This window comes from Mobula hypostoma, chromosome 4, assembly GCF_963921235.1.
Source record: "Mobula hypostoma chromosome 4, sMobHyp1.1, whole genome shotgun sequence".
Lineage (NCBI taxonomy): Eukaryota > Metazoa > Chordata > Chondrichthyes > Myliobatiformes > Myliobatidae > Mobula > Mobula hypostoma.
The window spans coordinates 8,086,442-8,103,067 of NC_086100.1; the positions used below are offsets into that span (position 1 = coordinate 8,086,442).

General features: G+C 44.0%; 1 protein-coding gene across 1 annotated transcript in view; it reads left to right on the forward strand.

Annotated features, from left to right (window-relative positions):
• Positions 1-405: 405 nt before the first annotated feature.
• LOC134345114 (uncharacterized) overlaps positions 406-16,626 on the forward strand; it is a 154,722-nt gene continuing 138,501 nt past the window's right edge. Inside the window, exons 1-4 of the mRNA XM_063045289.1 lie at positions 406-549; positions 2,513-2,568; positions 8,045-8,194; positions 15,342-15,604. Coding sequence (XP_062901359.1) covers positions 476-549; positions 2,513-2,568; positions 8,045-8,194; positions 15,342-15,604 — 543 coding nt within the window. The 5' untranslated portion in view covers positions 406-475. The remainder of the gene's footprint in view (positions 550-2,512; positions 2,569-8,044; positions 8,195-15,341; positions 15,605-16,626) is intronic.

Below are 16,626 nucleotides of genomic sequence, written 5' to 3' on the forward strand. Positions count from 1 at the left end.
GTGAAGGAAGCCGTGAGCACCGCTGGAGATGGAGGACCTTCACTGCTGCCCTAATGTCCGCACACAACGGCATAGTGGGAAAAGAAGAAGCACACTCATACACTTTGGATGACATCTTCTATTGTGGTAATGTTTTGTTTTAAATGTTGTGCGTGAAATATATATTGTGGGTGCACCATGGTCCGGAGGAACACTATTTTGTTTGGTTTTATATATATATATATATACAGTCAGAGGTCAATGAACTTGAATTTGAACTTGGCGCAATAGCCTTATCACAAAGACAATAAAACTCTGTCTGCCAATCACTTACCTTCCTCAGGTCATGCTCAGGAATTGGTTGTCGACGTTAATGCTTTTGCGCTTTATTATCACCTAACCTATTGCTGATCATTAACTGCAGCATGCAGTGACTTCTCTGGGCACAGCTGTAAGAGTCAGCAATGAACCTACATCTCTGAACCATAGACTGAGAATGAGGGGCATTCATTTGCCTTTGTTCCTGCTAACTGGAGCCCAGTTGTGGCAAAGCATTACACCAGGGGAAATGTAAGTTCAGTTTAATTTTTATCTTCATTTGCTGCTTCACTGTCAAATAAACATATGAACAACGCCCTGCTGGTGGCATTTCTTCCAGGGGAACTCTTGCCCAACAAATCTGTCAGAAATCTTTGAGGAAGTAACAGGCGGGATAGACAAAGGAGAGTCAGTGGATGTTGGTTACTTGCATTCTCTGAACTCCTTTGATAATGTGTCGCACACGAGGCTGCTGAACAAGAGCCTGTGGTATTACAAGAAAGGGCACGAGCTGTGTGCCAGAAGTCCGTGAGTGTCAGGGAGCAGGAGTGAGTGCCATTGCTATTACAAAGGGAAAAAGTGCCAGACAAACTCAAAGGTCTTCGGGTGGATAAGTCACCTGGGCCAGATGGACTACACCCCCGAGTCCTGAGAGAGGTTGCTGAAGAGATAACGGATGCATTGGTCATGATCTTTCAAGAATCCCTTGATTCTGGCATAGTTCCAGAGGTCTGGAAGACTGCAAATGTCACTCCGCTCTTTAAGAAGGGAAGAAGGCAAAAGAAAGGAAATTATAGGCCAGTTAGCCTAACCTCAGTGTTTGGGAAAGTGTTGGAGTCTATTATTAAGGACGAGGTTTCAGGGTACTTGGAGACTAATGATAAAATAAGTCAAAGTCAGCTTGGTTTCTGTGATGAGAAATCTTGCCTGACAAATCTGTTAGAGTACTTTGAGGAAGTAACAAGCAGAGTGGACAAAGGAGAGGCAGTGGATGTCATTTACTTGGATTTTCAGAAGGCATTTGATAAGGTGCCACACATGAGGCTGCTTAAAAAGATAAAGTCCTGTGACTGTACAGGAAAGATACTGGCATGGATAGAGGAATGGCTGACAGGCAGGAGGCAGCGAGTGGGAATAAAAGGGGCCTTTTCTGGTTGGCTGCCAATGCCTAGTGATATTCCTTGGGGGGGGGGGAGTCAATATTTAAATATTGGGACCGATACTTTTCACATTGTTTGTCAATGATTTAGATAAGGGAATTGATGGCTTTGTGGCAAAGTTTCTGGATGAAACAAAGGTAAGTGGAAGGGTAGTCAGTACTGAAGAAGCAAAGAAATTGCAGAAGGACTTAGACAAATTGGAAGAATGGGCAAAAAAGCGGCAGATGCGATACAGTGTTGGAAAATGTATGACAATGCATTTTGGTAAAAGGAACAATAGGGCAGAATATTATCTAAGTTGGGAGAAGGTTCAAACATCAAAGCTGCAAGGGGACTTAGGAGTCCTCACGCAAGATTCCCAGAAGGTTAATTTACAGGTTGAGTCTGTGGTAAAGAAGGCAAATACAATGTTGGCATTTATTTCAAGGGGAATAGAATATAAAAACAAAGAGATAATGCTGAGCTTGCCCTTGGAGTATTGTCAACAGTTTTGGACCCCATATCTCAGAAAGGATGTGTTGTCATTGGAGAGAGTCCAGAGAAGGTTTACAAGGATGATTCCAGGAATTAAGGAGTGAACATATGAGGAGTATTTGGAAGATGGGCCTGCACTCATCAGAATTTAGAATAATGTGCGAGGATCTCACTGACGTAGCATAGCGGTTACAGTGAAGCTATTACTGTTTGGGGCAGTCTGGGCTTCAGAGTTCAGTTCCAGCGCTGACTGTATGGACTTTGTACATTCTCCTGTGAATCACGTGAGTTTCCTCCGGGTGCTGCGGTTTCCTCCCACAGTCTGAAGATTTGCTGCTTAGTAGGCTAATTGGTCATTGTAAATAGTCCTGTGATTAAACTGGGTTAAATAGGTGGGTTGCTCTGCTGGGCTGGAAGGGCCTGTTTTGCACTGTATCTCAAAATAAATAAAATAAACTATAACAAAACTGGGAATCCATCTGATCTTAATCAGGATAAAGATAAGATTTGATTTGTTGAAAAGTGTGCAACTGTTCAAATGCTTCAAGACTGAGAAGTAACACATTTTATTAAACACACAGTGAGAAGAACAATTCACGCAAACAAAAGAACCAGAACATCTGGATTCCAGGTGCAGGTAGGTCAAAGCAGCTGAACTAACATCAATCTGAACATCTGGATTTCAGCTGCAGGTAGGCCAAAAACAGTTAAACTATCCACAATCTGAACGCCTGGATTCCAGGAGCAGGTAGGTCAAAAACAGCTGAACTATCAGTCTTCATATTGGTAAATTTGGTTAGCATTTTGGAGTTAATTCAGGCTAGTTAATAAAACCAGGGTAACCCTTGCATGGTGAGCGGCAGGGCCCTGAGGAGGGTGGTAGGAGAGAGGGACCTGGGAAAACAGATCCGTAATTCATAGAGAGTGGCGTCACAGGCAGATAGGGTCATAGAGAGAGCTTTTGGCACATTGGCCTTCGTAAACCAAAGCACTGAGTACAGGAGTTGGGATGTTACACTGAAGTTGTTTCAGACATTGTTGAAGCCTAATTTGGAGTGTGGTGGGCAATTCTGGTCACCTATCTACAGAAAAGATATCAATTAAATTGAAAGAATACAGAGAAAATTTGCAAGGATGATGTCAGGACCTGAGTAATAGGGAAAGGTTGAATAAGGGTTTTATTTCATAGAGCGTAGGATAATGGGTGGAGATTTGACAGAGGTATACAGAATTATGAGGGGTATAGGTTGGGTAAATGTAAACAGGCCTTTTCCATTGAGATTGGGTGAGACTAGAACTAGTGGTCATAGATTAAGGGAGAAAGGTGAAATACTTGAGAGGAACATGAGGGGGAATTTTTCACTCAGAGGGTGGTGAGAGCGTGGATGTCCTTTTTAAATACCTAGTACCTTCTGCAGATGCATAGTAGTGAGAATTCTGACATGCTGCAACGCCACAGGGTATGGAAACTGCACTGTGGCAGACAGGAAGGCTCGACAATGGGTAGTCAAAACTGCCCAACTCACCAGTGGCATCAGCCTACCCACACGGACATATTTACAGAGAGGTGCCAGAAATGGGCCAGTAACATCATGGAGGACCCCACCCACCCTGCTCATGGACTGTTTGTCCCACTCCCATCAGGGAGGAGGCTATGTAGCATCCACATCAGGACCACCAGACTCAAAACAGTTACTTACCCCAAGCAGTAAGGCTGATCAACACCTCCACCCACTAACCCAGCCCTCCACACCCCCAATACCACCACTACTTTATCATTTCCTGTCAGAGTCACCTTATGTACAGACACTCCTGTGCCTAGTATCACTCTATGGACATACAATCTTTGTATATAAGCTATCTTATATATTTATACAGCATTGTGCAAAAGTCTTAAGCATATATTGCTAGGGTACCTAAGATTTTTGCACAGTACTGTATTTGTCATCGTAGAGTGGAGAGCAAGTTTGTAAACCTGGCGGGAGCAAAGCATGTTGGGATGGCGAAGTGGAGAGTTGTGGCAGAGAAGAGGTACCAGGGGTGGGGTCAGCATGGATACAGACACACCCAGCCCTAAGACACCAGGCAAGGTAACTTGATTGCAAACAATTTGTTACAGAATGTCTCTCTGGTGCTTCCCTCTCCCTTCCCTCTACCTTCCTCTTTTCCCAACTGTGATTCCCCTCTCCCTGCCCCCTTCCCACTCTCAGTCCACAACAGAGACCCATATCAGAATCAGGTTTATCATCGCTCACGTGTGTCGTGAAATTTGTTTTACAGCAGCAGTACAGTACAATATGTATACAGTGCTGTGCAAACATCCCAGGCACTTGAGCTATATACAGTAATATGTGCTAAGACTTTTGCACAGTACTGCATATTTTGTGTGTTTTATTATTATTATCGATGTTTTACTTGTGCTGCACCAGACCCAGAGCAACAATGATTTCGCTCTCTTTTACACTTGTGCACTGGAAATGACATGATACAATCTTGAATCTTGAATCAAATATGCACTGCCCCTTGCATGAAGAAGCTGCCCTCAGTGTCCTTTTTTAAATCTCTCATTTCTGATCTTAGACCTTGGCCCTCTTTTTTGTCGCCTGCCCCTCATGGGAGGAAGAACTGAGTGCTGTCACCCCGTCTACGATCCTTGTGTTCATATATACATCTATCAGGTCACTCCGCGATTCTCTGAGTTCCAGGGAATAAAGACCTAAGCTACTTAACCTCTCCTTGTAACTCATTTGAGATTTCCTTGTGTTGCTTTCCCCAATCACCCTGATGACTCAAGCGAATCAATCAGCCCTGTTATCATCTATGAACTTTGAGAGATGAGTGCATTTTCTTCATAGAATGTTTCCTTATGATCCAGGAATGCTCTTCTTGTCCTCAGTAAGGAAACTGATACTCTGTTTCTCTCTTCGCTGAAGAAAACAACCTCCCTCTGCACTGAAGGTCAGCAGGTAGTTCATTGTTAGGGTAGCGTAGCAGTTTTTGTTTGTTTTTGCTCCTCTCTGCACCCTGTGACGCTTCAGACAGAAGTTTCTTTAGCACTTGTCTGTATTTTTTTACGAGGCCAAGTTGCTCGCTCAAGGCTCAACCCAGCGTATATGGAAAGTGTGCAAGGAGTCAGCCGGATTTGAACCTGGGACCACTTGTCTCAAAGTCCGGTGTGGAGGCCACTGAACCACCGACTGGCTATTACGGCTTGGGGCACTCTGGAATTTATAAATTTTCCCTGCATTCTTTCAATTTTACTGATATCTTTCTCATAGATGGGTGGCCAGAACTGCACACAATAATCCAAATTAGGCCTCACCACTTCAATATAACATCCCAACCCCTGAACTAAGTACTCAGATTTATGAAGGTCAATGCGCCAAAACCTTTCTTTACAACCCTACCAACCTGCGATGCCACCTCCAAGGAATTATGGACCTGTATTCCCAGATCCCTCTGTTGTACCGTGTACTTATCTAGACACCTGATGTAAAGTTGCTGGTGAGGTTGATTGGTATCACATCCACAACCCCAAACATTCTTTGCTCTAACCATTGCAGTGCTGGCCTTCTACAAAACTCTCCTCAATTACTCACCTCGCCAATTCTCAGAACATTTCCCAATTTTAAGACCTCAATTACAATGAAGGATAGGGCAGCAGTGCCACAGATTCCTTTCACACACCATCCTGACATATTGGTCATAGGATTGTAGATCTGTACAATGGAGGAATGGGCCATTCTGCCTATCATGTCGACCTTTTTGCCCATCTGCACTGATCCCAGGCACAAGAGGCTCTGCCAGTGCTGGAAATCTTGAGTAGCACACACAAAGAGCGAGTCAGGCAGCACCTCTGGTGGGGGAAAGTCAGTCATGGTTTTGGGCCATGACCCTTCATCATCCCGAAATGTCGGCTGTTTATTCCTCTCAGTAGATGCTGCCTCACCTGCTGTGTTACTTAAGCGTTTAGTGTGTGTTACACAAATCCCTTTTGCTCACATTAGATCGTAGAACACAGCATCGTACAGACCCTTTGGTTCACGATGATATGCCAGCCTTTTCACCTGATCCACGATCAATCTAACCCTTCTGTCCCACAGAGCTGTCCATTGTCCTTTCTTCCATGTGCCTTTCTAAGAGCCTCTTAACTGTCCCTAATGTATCTGTTTGTACCACCATCCTTGACAGGGTGCTCCATGCATCCACCACTCTCTGTGTAAAAACCCGACTTCTGACACCCGCCCATACTTTCCTCCCATCACTTTAAAATTATGCCCTCCAGTATTATCCACCTCCAGCCTGGGAAATAGTTTCTGGCTGTCCACTTGATCTATAGTTCTTGTACACCGCTGTTGTCACCTGTCACCCTCCCGAGGCAGAGATTTACTGAATGCAAACACACTCTTCACTCGGGGTTGCTGGGGCAGCGTGACTCAGAGGGCCGATTCCGCGCTGTATCCCTATATAAACAAAATAAATAAATAATTGTTCCACGCAGCTGTGTCCAAGCTGGGGAGAGCACAGGAAACATTCACAAGGATGTTGTAAGTACAGAGGGCTTGAGGTGCAAAGGGACCTGGCAATCCTTGTCCAGGATTTCCTGAAGGTTAACTTGCAGGTTGAGTTGGTGGTGAGGAAGGGAAATGCGATGTTAGGACTCATTTTGAGAGGAATAGAATACTATAAAGCTTCAGCAAGGATGTGATGCTGAGGCTTTATAAGTCATTGGTCAAACCGCACTTCAACGTTCAAAGTAGATTTATTATCAAAGTACATATATGTCACCATATACAACCCCGAGATTCATTTTCTTTTGGCCATACTCAATAAATCTATAGAATGGTAACCATAACAGAATCAATGACAGTCTGCACCAACTTGGGTCTTCAACTAGAGTGCAGAAGACAACCAACCTTGGAAATACAGACGGAACGAAATAAGAATTATAAATAAATAAGCAATAAATATTGAGAACATCAGATGAAAAGTCCTTGAAAGTGAGTCCGTTGGTTGTGGGAACAGTTCAGTGATGGGACAAGTGAAGGTGAATGAAGCTATCCCCTCTGGGTCAAGAGCTTCATGGTTGAGAAGTAATAGCTTTCCAGAACCTGATGGTGTGGGTCATGAGGCTCCTGTACCTGGCTCCCGAAGGCAGCAGTGAGAACAGAGCATGGCATGGGTGGTGGACACTGCTCTCTTGTAACAGTAGATGTGCTCAATGGTTGGGAGGGCTTTTCCCATGATGGACTGGGCCATTTCCACTATTTTTTTTGTAGGCTTTTCCAGTCAAGGGCATTGGTGTTTACATACCAGGCTGTGATGCAGCCAGTCAGTATACTCTCCACTACACATCTATAAAAGTTTGTCAAAGTTTTAGATGTCACGCCAAATCTCTGCAAACTGCTAAGGAAGTAGAGGCACTGCTGCGCTTTCTCTGTAACTGCACTTATTTGGAGTATACTTGGAGTATTGTGAGCGGTTTTGGGCCCCTTGTCTAAGATGGGATGTGCTGGCATCAGAGACAGTCCGGAGGGAGTTCACAAGAATTACTCCAAGAATTACAAGGTTAATTCATGAACAGCATTTGTTGGTCTTGGGCCTGTACTTGCTGGAGTTTAGAAGAATGACAGGGGAATCTCTTCAAAACCTATTAAGCATTGAAAGGCCTAGGTGGAGTGGGTGTGGAGAGGATGTTTCTTATAGTGGGGGAGGCTAGTACCAGAGGGCACAGCCTCAGAATAGAAGGACGTCCATTTAGAACAGAGATGAGGAGGAACTTCTTTAGCCAGAGGTGGGTGAATCTGTGGAATTCAACCGCGCTGCAGATGGCTGTGGAGGCCAAGTCATTGGGTGTATATAAAGCAGAGGTTGATAGGTTCTTGATTATTAAGGGCATCGAAGGTTCTGGGAAGAAGGCAGAAGAATGGGATTAAGAGGGAAAATAAATCAGCCATGATGGATTTGCTGTGCAGACACGATACGCCAAATGGCCTAATTCTATGCCTGTGTCTTATTGTCTTAGGAACTTCTGTTCTCCTGCTGACTGTGTTTATCAGTCTCTGCAAAGAAGTAGAAAATAAAAGTAGCACATTTCAATTGTGTTTCTGTAGATTACATCACAAGATGTGATTTCAACAACAATGCAAAGCCATTTTGTGACTGGATCCAGCCCTGTGAAAGTGACGATGGAAGCTGGATAAGAAGCAAGCATGCTACGCCAACGTTGGGAACCGGTCCAGAGAAAGATTACCCAGATGGAGGTGAGATCCTTCAGCACTGATTGCAGAATGTCCGTTAACCCCAGAGATTTATACATACATTCAGTGGCCATTTTATTAGGTACACCTGCTTGTTAATGTAAATATCTAATCAGCCAGTCATGTAGCAGCAACTCAATGCATAAAAGCATGCAGACATGGTCAAGAGATTCAGTTGTTGTTCAGACCAAACATCAGAATGGGGAAGAGATGTGATCTCGGTGACTTTGACCATGAAATAATTGTTGGTGCCAGACAGGGTGGTTTGAGTATCTCAGAAATTGCTGATCTCCTGTGATTTTCACACGTAACAGTCTCCAGAGTTCACAGAGAATGGTGAGAAATTTTTTTTTTTAAAATCCAGTGAGAGGCAATTCTGTGGGTGAAAATGTCCTGATAATGAGAGAGGTCAGATGAGAATGGCCAGGCAAGTTCAAGTGGACAGGAAGGTGGCAGTAACTCAAATAACCAGGCGTTACAAGAGGGGTCTACAGAAGAGCATCGCTGAACATAGAGCACATTGAACCTTGAAGTGGTTGGGCTACAGTAGCAGAAAACCGTGAACATACAGTCAGTGGCCACTTCATCAAGTGCAGGAGACACCTGATGTAGGTGCCCACTGAGGGTACAAACTCCCAGGTCTCTCTGTCCCTGCACCCATTTTAGAATTATATCTTTAAAGTGTGCTGTTTCTCCTCATTCTTTTTCCCAATATTAAATCACGCTGCACAAAAACAGAAAATGCTGGAAATACTCAGCATGTTAGGCAGCTTCAAGGATGAAGGATCAACTTTATTCACCATATACCTTTACATGGATCAGGAACTTGCTGCAGTGAGCAGGTCAGGGTGTGACAAGCAACCAAAAACAACGTTCATCAATTACTTTACTTTATTGTCTCTCTGAATCTCTGACAGTGGTGTCTGAAAAGAGGATGCTGTCCAAGTTGCATGCCATCTTGGACAATGTCTCCCATCCACTACATAATGTACTGGTTGGGCACAGGAGTACATTCAGCCAGAGACTCATTCCACCGAGATGCAACACAGAGCGTCATAGGAAGTCATTCCTGCCTGTGGCCATCAAACTTTACAACTCCTCCCTTAGAGGGTCAGACACCCTGAGCCAATAGGCTGGTCCTGGACTTATTTCCTGGCATAATTTACATATTACTATTTAACTATTTATGGTATTATTACTATTTATTATTTATGGTGCAACTGTAACGAAAACCAATTTCCCCCGGGATCAATGAAGTATGACTATTACTATGACTTTGTTGCCAAACAATTGATACTAGAACGTACAATCATCACAGCGATATTTGATTCTGCGCTTCGCGCTCCCTGAAGTACAAATCGATAGTAAATAGTAAAAACTTAAATTATAAATCATAAATAGAAAATAGAAAAGGGAAAGTAAGGTAGAGCAAGAAAACGGAGAGGCAGGTTGGAGGGTACGGCCCAGATCCGGGTCAGGATCCGTTCAGCAGTCTTATCACATGTTGGAAAGAAGCTGTTCCCAAATCTGGCCTTACGAGTCTTCAAGCTCCTGAGCCTTCTCCCAGAGAGAAGAGGGACGAGAAGTGTGTTGGCTGGGTGGGTCGTGTCCTTGATTATCCTGGCAGCACTGCTCCGACAGCGTGCGGTGTAAAGTGTCCAAGGACGGAAGATTCTCCTCATCCTCCTCAATTATAAAGAATTATATAAAAATAAATTTTAAAATATGGATATAGAATAAAATGTGCATAAATATATAAACACTAGCATATACGTACAATGTTAATGGCATTGTGAAAAGTGGTTTAAAGTGTTGATATTGCAGTGGAGTGACGTTGGTAACAGATAGAGGGGGGTGGGTAATTGGGTAACTAAAATGGTTGATCATATTAACTGCCTGGGGAAGAAATGTTTTAAATGGTATGAGGTTTTGTTTTAATAGCCGGATAGTGCATTCCAGAAAGGAGATTATGGAAAAGGCAGTTTGCCGGGTGGGTAGTGTCTGCAATGATTTTTCCTGCCTGCTTCTTTATCCTGTGGTGATGGCACACTGCAGTCAGTGACCTTTCTACGGGCCTTATTTTTATTTGGCACATGTACATCAAAATATACAGTGAAATGTGCCCTTTGCATCGAATCAAATCAACAAAGATTGAGCCGGGCAGCCTGCACAGTGTGCCCACAACTTACTAACTCTAACCCTAACCAGTTCGTCTATGGACTGTGGGAGGAGACAGGAGCACCTGGAGGAAGCCCACGCGGTCACGAGGAGAATTACAAACTCCTTACAGGCAGTAGCGGGAATTGCTAACTACTGGTGCTGCAGTAGCATGACACTACCTGCTATGCTACATGCCGTAGGTAAGGTTTCTCGATCAAAAGCACATACCTCTTGAGTCAAATACAGAACCCATAATCTTCCTACTCAGGTGAAATAGCAAAACTCTCAGGTACAATCATATTATCACCCTTTTTTTATCTGTTTATGGGGTAACAGTGTCAAAGTTCAAAGTAAGTGTATTATTAAAGTACATATATGTCACCATTTACCAGCCTGAGATTCATTTTCTTGCGGGCAATCACAGTAAGTACAAAGAAACACAATCGAATCAATGAACAAGACAAACAACCAATGTATAAAAGACAACAAACTGCAAATAGAAAAAGAAAAAAGAACAAACAAAATAATAATGATAAGTAAATGTGCAATGAATATTGGGAAAATGAAATGAAGAGTCCTTGAAAGTGAATCTATAGGTTGTGGGAACAATTCAGTGATGGGGCACGTGAAGCTGAGTGAAATTATCCCCTCGGGTTCAAAAGCTTGATGGTTGAGAGGTAATTACTGTTCCTGAACCTGGTGGTGTGGGACCTGATGATTGAGGGGTAATAACTGTTCCTGAACCTGGTGGTGTGGGACCTGATGGTTGAGGGGTAATAACTGTTCCTGAACCTGGTGGTGTGGGACCTGATGATTGAGGGGTAATTACTGTTCCTGAACCTGGTGGTGTGGAACCTGATGGTTGAGGGGTAATAACTGTTCCTGAACCTGATAGTGTGGGACCTGACGATTGAGGGGTAATTACTGTTCCTGAACCTGGTGGGGTGGAACCTGATGGTTGAGGGGTAATAACTGTTCCTGAACCCAGTGGTGTAGGACCTGATGGTTGAGAGGTAATTACTGTTCCTGAACCTGGTGGTGTGAGTCCTGAGGTTCCTGATGGCAACAGCAAGAAGAGAGCATGACCTGGATGGTGGGGGTGCTTGATGTTGGATGCTGCTTTCTTGTGACAATGCTCTGTATAGATGTGCTCAATGGTGGGGAGGGCTTCATCAGTGATGGACTGGGCTGTATCCACTACTTATTGTAGGATTTTCCATTCAATGGCATTGGTGTTCCCATACCAGGCTGTGATGCAAGCAGTCAATATACTCTCCACCACACATCATACTGTCGCTAGCAATGTTGGCTTATGTTGTTCAACGTCTGAAACAAAAAAAGTCAATCACACAAGTCAGGTGTGTTATTCAACTGTTTTAACTCTGTCCTTTCGAGAACACAGTTAAATTGGAACTGCATAGTATGGGTTGAGCTAAGGAATAGCAGGGGTAAAAAGACCCTGATGGCAGTTATTTATAGGCCTCCAAACAGCTGCAGGGATGTGGACTACAAATTACAACTGGAAATAGAAAAGGCTTGTCAGAAGGGCAGTGTTATGATAATTGTGGTGGATTTTAACATGCGAGTAGATTGGAAAAATCAGGTCGGCCCTGGATCTCAAGAGAGAGAATTTGTAGAATGTCTGTGAGATGGCTTTTTAGAACAGCTTGTTGTTGAGCCCACTAGGGGATCGGCTGTACTGGATTGGGTATTGTGTAATGAACCGGAGGTGATTGGAGAGATTGAGGTGAAGGAACCCTTAGGAGACAGTGATCATAACATGATTGAGTTCACTGTGAAATTAGAAAAAGAGAAGCCGAAATCTGATGTGTCGGTGTTTCAGTGGAGTAAAGGAAATTACAGTGGCATGAGAGAGGAACTGGCCAAAGTTGACTGGAAAGAGACACTGGCGGGAAAGACGGCAGAGCAGCAGTGGCTGGAGTTTATGCGAAAAATGAGGAATGTGCAAGACAGGTATATTCCAAAAAAGAAGAAATTTTCGAGTGGAAAAAGGATGCAACCGTGGTTGACAAGAGAAGTCAAAGCCAAAGTTAAAGCAAAGGAGAGGGCATACAAGGAAGCAAAAATTAGTGGGAAGACAGAGGATTGGGAAGTTTTTAAAACCTTACAAAAGGAAACCAAGAAGGTCATTAACAGAGAAAAGATTAACTATGAAAGGAAACTAGCAAATAATATCAAAGAGGATACTAAAAGCTTTTTCAAGTATATAAAGAGTAAAAGACAGGTGCGAGTAGATATAGGACTGATCGAAAATGATACTGGAGAACTTGTAATGGGAGATGAGGAGATGGCAGAGGAACTGAACAAGTATTTTGCATCAGTCTTCACTGAGGAAGACAGCAGTATACCGGACACTCAAGGGTGGCAGGGAAGAGAAATGTGCACAGTCACAATTATGACAGAGAAAGTACTCAGGAAGCTGAATAGGCTAAAGGTCGATAAATCTCCTGGACCAGATGGAATGCACCCTCGTGTTCTTAAGGAAGTAGCTGTGGAGATTGCGGAGGCATTAGCGATGATCTTTCAAAAGTCGATAGATTCTGGCATGGTTCCGGAAGACTGGAAGATTGCAAATGTCACTCCGCTATTTAAGAAGGGGGCAAGGAAGCAAAAAGGAAATTATAGACCTGTTAGCTTGACGTCGGTGGTTGGGAAGTTGTTGGAGTCGATTGTCAAGGATGAGGTTACAGAGTACCTGGAGGCATATGACAAGATAGGCAGAACTCAGCATGGATTCCTTAAAGGAAAATCCTGCCTGACAAACCTATTACAACTTTTTGAGGAAATTACCAGTAGGCTAGACAAGGGAGATGCAGTGGATGTTGTATATTTGGATTTTCAGAAGGCCTTTGACAAGGTGCCACACATGAGGCTACTTAACAAGATAAGAGCCCATGGAATTACGGGAAAGTTACATACGTGGATAGAGCGTTGGCTGATTGGCAGGAAACAGAGAGTGGGAATAAAGGGATCCTATTCTGGTTGGCTGCTGGTTACCAGTGGTGTTCCACAGGGATCAGTGTTGGGGCCACTTCTTTTTACATTGTACATCAATGATCTGGATTATGGAATAGATGGCTTTGTGGCTAAGATTGCTGACAATACGAAGATAGGTGGAGGGGCCGGTAGTGCTGAGGAAACGGAGAGTCTGCAGAGAGGCTTGGATAGATTGGAAGAATGGGCAGAGAAGTGGCAAATGAAGTACAATGTTGGAAAGTGTATGGTTATGCACTTTGGCAGAAAAAATAAACGGGCAGACTATTATTTAAATGGGGAAAGAATTCAAAGTTCTGAGATGCAACGGGACTTGGGAGTCCTCGTACAGGATTCCCTTAAAGTTAACCTCCAGGTTGAGTCAGTGGTGAAGAAGGCGAATGCAATGTTGGCATTCATTTCTAGGGGAATAGAGTATAGGAGCAGGGATGTGATGTTGAGGCTCTATAAGGCGCTGGTGAGACCTCACTTGGAGTACTGTGGGCAGTTTTGGTCTCCTTATTTAAGAAAGGATGTGCTGACATTGGAGAGGGTACAGAGAAGATTCACGAGAATGATTCCGGGAATGAGAAGGTTAACATATGAGGAACGTTTGTCCGCTCTCGGACTGTATTCCTTGGAGTTTAGAAGAATGAGGGGAGACCTCATAGAAACATTTCGAATGTTAAAAGGCATGGACAGAGTGGATGTGGCAAAGTTGTTTCCCATGATGGGGGACTCTAGTACGAGAGGGCATGACTTCAGGATTGAAGGGCACCCTTTCAGAACAGAAATGTGAAGAAATTTTTTCAGTCAGAGGGTGGTGAATCTATGGAATTTGTTGCCACGGACAGCAGTGGAGGCCAAGTCATTGGGCGTATTTAAGGCAGAGATTGATAGGTATCTGAATAGCCAGGGCATCAAAGGTTATGGTGAGAAGGTGGGGCAGTGGGACTAAATAGGATAAAATGGATCAGCTCATGATAAAATGGCGGAGCAGAGTCGATGGGCCGTATGGCCTACTTCTGCTCCTTTGTCTTATGGTCTTAGTGTCACAGCTAGCATACCCTTTTACAGCTCCAATGATCAGGGTTCAATTCCTGCTGCTGTCTGTAAGGAGTTTCTCCATAAGATGTAAGAGCAGAATTAGGCCATTTGGCCGATCGAGTCTGGTCTGCCATTTCATCATGGCTGATCCATTTACTCTCTTAGCCCCAAATCTCCTGCCTTCTCTCTGTATCCTTTCATCCCTGACCAATCAAGAATTGATCAACCTCTGCTTTAAATATGACTTGGCCTCCACAGCTTCCTCTGGCAACAAATTCCACAGATTCGCCAACTTCTGGCTAAAGACATTCCTCCTCATCTCCATTCTAAGTGGATGTCTCTCTATTCTGAGGCTGTGTCCTCTGGCCTTAGTCTTCTCCACGATAGGAAACATCCTCACCATATACACTCTATCAAGGCCTATAAACATTCAATAGGTATCAATGAGGTCAACCCCTCATTATTCTAAATTCCAGTGGGTACAGGCCCAGAGCCATCAAACGCTCTTCATATGATAATCTTTTCAATCCCGGAATCATTTTCGTGAACCTCCTTTAAACCCTCTCCAATGTCAGCATTGGATAAGGGGCCCAGAACTGCTCTCCTTGTGACCATGGGGATTTTGTTCAGGTGCACCGTTTTCCTTCCACAGTTTCATATCCTGGACCCAACAGTGAATAATGCTTGCCTGTACCCTCCGGCTTTCTCCCACATTCCTAAGGAGTACTGGTTGGAGTTGGTAAGTTGTGGGCATGTTATGTTGGCGCTGGGAGCATGGTGACACTTGTGGGCAGCCTCCAGCACGTCCTCGGACTGTGTTGGTCGTTGACACAAATGACGCATTTCACTGTGTACATGTAGCTAAAAAAGCTAACCTTTGAATCTTTAAGTTGACTATAGAGTTATGTACCTCTGAGTGAATGGGTTTTCATCGTGTTTGAACACACAGGTGGCTACTTCCTTTACCAAGAGGCCAGCAACTTGGTACCATCACAGCTGATCAGATTGGAGAGTGTGGAATTCACCGCGTCTGGAGAGATATGCATCGACTTCTGGTATCACATGTTGGGATTGGAGACCCAAAATGAACTTAAGGTGGTGATTCAGGAGAATCTGACAGAAAGAGATGTCTGGAGAAGGAATGGCAACCAGGGACCCTCCTGGCTATATGGATCACAGACAGTTCATTTTCCAAGAAGCTCCAACATAAAGGTAATTTAAATGATTAAATTCTAAATCAATATACTGCATGTTAGAAACATGGTTCTAGCAAGCTTACAGTATTAATTTCTGAACAAGTCAGGGAGTAGGCAGTTTAAATGGTTCACCACAGACTAGATGGGCCAAAGGGCCTGTTTCTGTGTTATACTTTTCTATGACCCTAACTTTTGTGGAGTCAGAAGCAGATCTAATATTTCAGGTCAATGATTAGAATCACAGTCAGTTTTAATATCACTGGCATATGTCCTGATGCCTGGGGTGAAATTGCTTTGCGGAGAGGAATAACTAGACCTGACAGGGGAGCAATGGGATGGTATGCTGTAGTAAAGTTTTTCCCATAGCAAAAGGTTACCTGCAAGCAGAAGGCATAGGTTTAAGATAATTAATTTATCATTGTCAGATATCGAAATTTTGAAGGTAGAGTTTTGCGGCAGTTTTTCTGATTTGAGGAGTGACCAGCTACAGGGAGGTAGTCACCCCCAGGTTGCAGGAGACAGGTTTACTGGGTGACTGTGAGGAAAAGGAGGGGAGAAGCACAGCCTGTGTACCTGTTCCCCTCAATAACAATTATACAACTGTAGACACTATTGAGGGGGACGATCTACCAGTGGGGGCCACTATGTCCGGGTCTCTGGTACTGAGTCTGGTCATGTGGCTCAGAAGAGCAGAGAGGTGAGGAGGACTGCAGAGTTAATAGGAGATTCCTTAGTCAGAGGACAGAGACGAGGTTGTGTGATACACCCAGATAGTATGTTGCCTCCCTGGTGCCAGGATCAGGGATTTCTCAGATCGTGTCCATGGTATTTTCAAGGGCAAGGATAAGCCCCCAGAAGTCTTGGTACATATTGACACCAATGACAATAGACTAGCTGAGGAGGTCCTGAAGAGTCATTTTAAGGAGCTAGGTAGAAAGCTGAGAAACGGGACCCACAGGGTAGTAATCTCTGGGTTGCTGCCGGTGCCATGTGACAGTGAGGGGAAGAATAGAATGATATGGTAGGTGGATGCAAGGC